Source organism: Penaeus japonicus, unplaced genomic scaffold (genome assembly GCF_977035675.1).
Source record: "Penaeus japonicus unplaced genomic scaffold, GWHDUDI00000001_assembly GWHDUDI00000012, whole genome shotgun sequence".
In the NCBI taxonomy this organism is placed as follows: domain Eukaryota; kingdom Metazoa; phylum Arthropoda; class Malacostraca; order Decapoda; family Penaeidae; genus Penaeus; species Penaeus japonicus.
In genome coordinates this window covers 13,822,507-13,830,006 of record NW_028234414.1, presented here as the reverse complement: position 1 = coordinate 13,830,006, position 7,500 = coordinate 13,822,507, and the positions used below count along the sequence as shown (strand labels likewise).

Below are 7,500 nucleotides of genomic sequence, written 5' to 3'. Positions count from 1 at the left end.
ATTTTATCGCCAACCTCACCTATGCTCGGTAAGTTTGTTTGTTTGTTTGTTTGTTTGTTTTATAGACGATACATTTCTTTTCTTTTCTTTTTAATCGCGATTGGTTATTTATCGTATTTTTTTCCGCGCTTCGTATTTGGTGTTGCAGTCTTCATTTGTTTGTTTTGTTATGTAGATACAGTTGCCCCGTTGGTAATCATGTTTTGTGTTATTTTTGAGTATTTCTTTTCTTTCTCTGCTCCTGATAGTGTTGATAACAGGACTGATATGTCGTAATTGAATGACAATTATCTCGATATATGTCAGAAAAACCTGTGTGTGTGTGTGTGTGTGTGTGTCTGTGTGTATGTGTGTGTGCGTGTGTGTGTGTGTGCGTGCGTGAGTGTGTGGGTGTGTGAGTGGGTATGTGGGTGCATGCGTAAGTATGAATACATGAGACAACCCGAAGACGTCACGGAGGCAAATCCGCTTCGTTCCACCCGAAGGAATCACATAAATCTGGGGCGGACCGTTCGCGCACCTTTCCGGAAGTCTTCATTTCTTTTCCTTCTCATCGGGCCCGAAGAGATATCCAGCAAAGCCTTTTAAGGAATTTTCTCAGGAGTTGTTCCTCTCTGTGTCTTTGTTTTTGATTATCAGTTTTGTATACATACATATATATAGATAGATAGATATATTATATATAGATATAGAGCTATAGATATTACATATACCATTATCACTTATTATATAGATATCTATATTTTTTCTTTTTTTTTTCAATTTTAAATTTAAAATTTTTTAGGGTTTTTTATATTTTCCCTTTTTTTATCTTAAACTTATTTTTTATTTTTAAAAGTTTTTCATAATCATTTTATTTTATTTATTATTATTTATTAAATTGGATAAAATCATTTCATTTTTTTATTTATCTTATTTTTCATTATTATCATTTTTTATCTATAATTTTTATCATTTTCCTTATTATAAATTTCATTTTTATTAAATCCATTATAATATTATCATTATTATTTTTTTAAACATCTTATCTTATTTTTTTTATTCTTCATCATTTTTATTAAACATTTTATTTTTTTATATTTAAAATTATTATTTTCATTATTATCTTTACCATTATTATTTTATTATTTTAATTATTATTTTTTATCATCCAAAAATTATTTTTTTATTATTTATTTAAAATTATTATTTTATTAAAACATTTTCATCAATTATTTTATTTTCATCCAAACATTATTTTTTTCAATAAACCCTTTTTTTTTTTAAATTTTCCTTTTTAAAAATTTTCATTTTTTTATCATTATTTTTATCTTATTTATTATTTTTATAAATCCATCATAAATTATCAAACCTTTCATAAAATTTATTATCCATCTTAAAATTTTCTTATCCATCATAATTTTTATAATCCATCATTATTATTTTCCCTTAAACATTTTTATTAAACATTATTTTTCATAAAATTACATTATTTTTCATAAAATTATATTTTCCATCATAAAATTATCATTATCCTTACTTTAATCATTATTTTACATAAAATTATTATTTCCCTTATCATTAAAATTTTTTATCCATTTAAAATTATCATTATTTTTTATAAATTTCATTTTTATCATAAAATTATTATTATCCATCATTAAAATTTTATTATCCTTATCATTATTAATTTTCCATCATAATTTTTATCATTATTTTTATTATAATATTTTCATTATTCCATCATAATAAATTTTCATTTTCCTTATTATTATTTTCATTATTTTTCCAAAAATTATCATTTTTATTATAAAATTATTATTTCCATCAAATATTATCTTAAACCATCATTATTATTATTATCCATTTAATTTTTATTTATCCCCATTATAAATTATCATTATTTTATCTATAATTTTTATCATTATCCATCATTTTATATTATTATTTTATTTTTATCTTTATAAATTTTTATTACCCTTATCCTTTTTATAAATTATCATTTTTATTATTATTTTATTATTTTTCAAATATTTTCTTATTTTTCTTTTAATAAATTTTATTATTTATCCATTTAAAATTATCATTATTTTACCATAATTTATATTAAACCATCATTATTATTATTATCCTTTCTATTATTATCATTTTTCCTTTTTTATTATCATTAATTTTTTTATTATCATTTTATCATTTTTATTATCATTTTCCTTATTTAAATTTTTCATTATCCATTATAATATTTTCATTATTATTTTCAAAATTTTTATTTATTATTTTCATTCTATTGATCATTATTTTTTTATTATCATTTTATATTATTATTTTCTTATATTTTTCATTTTTATTTTCATTTTAAATTTTATATTATTATTTTATTTATTTCATATTAAAATTTTATTATTCTTATCATTATTATTTTATTATCATTATTATTATTATTATTTTATTATCATCTTATTTTTTAAATTTTTTTAAATTTTAAACTTTATCATTATTTTTTTCAAACATTTCATATTATTTATTTTATTATCATTTCATAAATTTTTATTTTCATTATATTTAAACATTATTATTTTAAAAATCATTTAACATTATTATTTTTTAAACCCTTTTTATAATATTTTTTTATCCTTTTTATTATTATATTAAAACCCTTTTTATTATTATCATTTTTATTTTCATTAAACATTTTTATCTTATTATTTTATTTCATCTTAAACAAATTTTTTTTTTCATTAAAATTTATCTTAAAAATTTTTATTAAACATTTAAAAATTTTATTATATTTTTTATTATAAATTTTAAATTTTTTATTATTTTATATTTTTTTTAATATTTCTTTTTAATTATTTATTTTTATTTTTTTATTCTTTATCATTTTTTTTATAAAATCCTTATTATAAATTTTCATTATTTATCATAAAATTAAACATTATTTTTATAAAATTATTTTAAAATTTTTCATAAAATTATTATTATCCATCATTAAAAATCATTATTATTTTCATTTTCATTTTTCATTATTATTTTCATTTATCATCTTTATCATTAAAATTTTTTTATTTTCCTCTTAAACATTATTATTATCATTTTTTATCTTTATTAAACATTTTTATTTAATATTATCAAACCTTATTTTATTAAACATTTTTAAATTTTTTTTATCATCTTTTATTATTATTTTCAAATTTTCATCTTCATAAATTTTTATTATCATTATTTTATTATAATATTATATTAAACCTTATTATAATATTATCATTTTTAATTTTTTTATCATCTTTATCATTAAATTTTTTTATTATCATCTTCATCATTATTATTTTCAAATTTTAAACTTTATCATTTTTCCTATCTCGTTTCCTCATTGCTTTTAAAACACAAAAGAGTATAAGAGTCACAAGCAAGCATCGCACACAACGCACAATTCAGCCTTCAGCCTTTCATTATTTTTTTTCTCTTTCTTATAGGTGCTGGAGAAGCTCTTTCGTCTCATAAACAAAGATGGAGATGGACTTGTAAGTCGTCAAGAAATTATGGATTTTATCGCCAACCTCACCTATGCTCGGTAAGTTTGTTTGTTTGTTTGTTTGTTTTTTATAGACGATACATTTCTTTTCTTTCCTTTTTTAATCGCGATTGGTTATTTATCGTATTTTTTTCCGCGCTTCGTATTCGGTGTTGCAGTCTTCATTTGTTTGTTTTGTTATGTAGATACAGTTGCCCCGTTGGTAATCATGTTTTGTGTTTATTTGAGTATTTCTTTTCTTTCTCTGCTCCTGATAGTGTTGATAACAGGACTGATATGTCGTAATTGAATGACAATTATCTCGATATATGTCAGAAAAACCTCTGTGTGTGTGTGTGTGTGTGTGTGTGTGTGTGTGTGTGTGTGTGTGTGTGTGTTTGTGTGTGTGTGTGTGAGTGTGCGTGCGTGAGTGTGTGGGTGTGTGAGTGGGTATGTGGGTGCATGCGTAAGTATGAATCAGAGACAACCCGAAGACGTCACGGAGGCAAATCCGCTTCCGTTCCCACCCGAAGAATCACAGAAATCTGGGCGGCGTCGCGACCCTTTTCCGGAAGTCTCATTTCTTTTCCTTCCTCATCGGACCCGAAGAATATCCAGCAAAGCCTTTTAAGACTTTTCCTCAGGAAGTTGTTCCTCTCTGTGTCTTTGCTTTTTGTTATCAGTTTGTATACATACATATATATAGATAGATAGATATAGATATATATAGATATAGATATAGATATAGATATACATATACATATACATATATATAGATATATATATTGTTCTTGTTATGAGGGTGATGACGATTATTATTATTACCAGTGTCATTATTATCATATTCTTGTTGTTTTTGTTATTCTTCGTTATGTGTTGTAATTATCGTTATAACTACCGTCATCATTATAATTATTATCCTCTTTATTGCAATAATTCTTATCAATATTGTTATAACTATTAGTGATATCATTGTTGTTTGCTTGTTTTGTTTTATCATAGCTAGCCTATTATTGTTGTAATTATTATTATTCCAATTATCATTATCAATGTTATCATTTGTTTAGTGATTTACTTCATTCCCTTATGAAGGGCACCCGGCACTAGGAATACTTTGTTATAACTCTACGGACAACATCGCCATATTTCCGAGGGCTTGACTTTTGAACCTTACTTCTTTGACTTTTTTATTCTCTATTTCCCATCGTCATTTAGGTATCTATTGTCTTCATGATCATTTCTCGCATTTTCAGTTATGATACTCGCATAAGGATAGCAAAAATGATGGTAACAATAACAGCAACATTGATATAATTAGTAAAATGTTTCCAATAACATCCTGTAAAAATAGTAAGAACAACCATAACAATAACAGTAATAACATGACGGAACACGTAATCATGTTTTGTAAGCATATGTAAATCAGTAGACAATTACAGACAGATATAGATAGATATATAGATCAACAGAAGTAAATAAACAAGAGAATATGCAGAGAGAGGAGGAAAGGAAGAGAGGGGGGGAGAAAGAGATAGAAAGGGGAGAGAAATAGATAACATGAGAGGAGAAAAAGAGAAAGGGGGGAAGAAAGAGAGAGAGGGAGGAGAAAGAAAGAAATGGAGGAGAAAGAGAGAGAGGGGGGAAAAGGAGAGAGAGGGGGGGAAGAGAGAGAGGGGGAGAGAAAGAGAGAGGGACGAGAAGGAGAGAGAGAGGGAGTAGAAAGAGAAAGAGATGAAAGAGAGGGGGAGGTTGGGGAGAAAGAGAGAGAGAGAGAGTGAGAGTGGGAGAGAGAGAGAAATAAAGAAAGAAGAAGAGGGAGGGAGAATTATGCATATACAAATATTACTACCACAGCTACTAAGATTATATATATATATATACAAATATTTATATATATATATATATATATATATATATATATATATATATATAGTATGTATGTATGTATATATTATATATATAAGTATGTGTGTGTATTTGTATATGTATGTGTATATTTGTGTATGTGTGTGTGTGTGTATATGTCTATATATATATTCATATATATAAGTATGTATATATACATATGTATATATATATATATATATATATATATATATATATATATATATATATTTATATATATATGTATGTATACATATATTTATATATATCTATATCTATCTATCAATCTCTCTCTCTCTCTCTCTCTCTCTCTATATATATATATATATATATATATATATATATATATATATATATATATATCAAACAACAGAGTCAGAAAATAGAAAAATGAAGATAAAATATCCGTACGTGAGAAATGACATGCACTATATACCTTACACACGCGCACACACGTGCACACATACACGCACACAAATCGATGTTTCGCCAATAGCAGAACGGAAAATACGTCAAATGTTCCAATTAGGACCATAGATAAATATCAGCCAAAGGGGAAATGCCTTATTGCTTGGCTGTTCAGTATACAAAGATATTTCGTCAAATCAACGTCGTTTATGCGGTGTGGGGGGAAAAAGGCATTAACTGAAAAGAATACTTATGCAGTTAAGAGGTGCATTGATAGATCTTTCTGTGTATGTGATTAATAGTCACCTGAAAAGAGAACCTTTCTCGGAAGTTATATGAATAATCATTTATGGTGTGCCTGATATCATGCAGTGGTATTAGATCATACGTTAAGGAGATAAGGCTTTGGCAAGACAGTGTATTATCGTCCGCCAGCTGACCGCCAGCTGAAGGTAAAAATATACAGATGATATGGATGAAAAAAAATAAACAAGTGTTGATTTTTTTTTGTTGTTGTTGTTGTTTCTTTCCGCTGCAGATTACGAGAATCTGAGTGCTTTGTTAGGGTTGATTAAATCATCATTTTTTATTGATATTTATAGTGATCATAATGGTGTTAGTGATGATAATGATAAAAGTAATGATAGTGATAACAGTCATAATAGTAATGAGGATAATATCAAGAACTTTGTTGATGATATTGATGCTAAAAATAATGATAATAATAATAATAAAGATGATATTAATGATAACGATACCAATAACAATAAAAATAACAAAAATAATGATAATCAAACAGAACGAAGAAACTATTCATGTAGGACTATTAAAGCAGGTAATAACGAACTCCAAATCAATATAAACTTTTATCCTGACAAATCACTGTTTTTGTCTGGGAAATTCCCTGATTTTTTATAATTGAGGTCACGGCATTTGTGACATTTAAAGAAAATGGAAATTATGTGTGTTATGTTGTTGTTCGAGGTAATTGTTTTGTAAGAATTCTTTTGAGGTTTTGAAACTGAAATGAGTGTGAGTGTGTGTGTGTGCGCGTGTGTGTGAGTGTGTGTGTGTGTGTGTGTGTGTGTGTGTGTGTGTGTGTGTGTGTGTGTGTGTGTGTGTGTGTGTGTGTGTGTGTGTGTGTGTGTGTGTGTGTGTGTTTATATATATATATATATATATATATATATATATATATATATATATATGTATGTGTATATATATTATATGTGTATATATATAATAGTATGGCACTCATTATGCTATTTTGTTATTGTTGTTTATTATTATCATTATTATTATCACTGTTATCATTATTTTTCATCTATTATGAAAAATCTATTTTTTAATCTTGTTATCAATCTATATATCTTACTAAGTGACTGGTTTCTATCCTCGTGCAAATTCCTATTTGTATCGACAAGAGGGAAAACAAAGGCAAGGGGCAAAAAGCCAAAGAAAATGGAAACGGAAAGTGCTTTCGCAAAAGAAAACGGTCACCTGTGTCCTCTTGTAGAAAGATAATATAAGAAAAGACAACAGAAAACGCAATTCAGAAGCAATCTACGGTGAGCTCTGTTTGATACGTATGGAAAGCTGATTTATGGTATAATCAAATCCACATCCAAAGACATATGTCAATGAAGGAGATTCCTACACTCAACATGTCTCACTCATGATCGCGGAGGAAGGAACTGTTATCATCTGCTACTGCTCGC

At 25.8% G+C, this 7,500-nt stretch overlaps 1 protein-coding gene across 1 annotated transcript in view; it reads left to right on the top strand.

Moving 5' to 3' along the window:
• LOC122250569 (NADPH oxidase 5-like) overlaps nt 1-7,500 on the top strand; it is a 134,316-nt gene that overhangs the window by 109,739 nt on the left and 17,077 nt on the right. The window contains exon 4 of the mRNA XM_086542476.1: nt 1-28. This exon is cut by the window's left edge and continues 70 nt beyond it. Within this exon, the coding sequence (XP_086398602.1) occupies nt 1-28 (28 nt within the window). The remainder of the gene's footprint in view (nt 29-7,500) is intronic.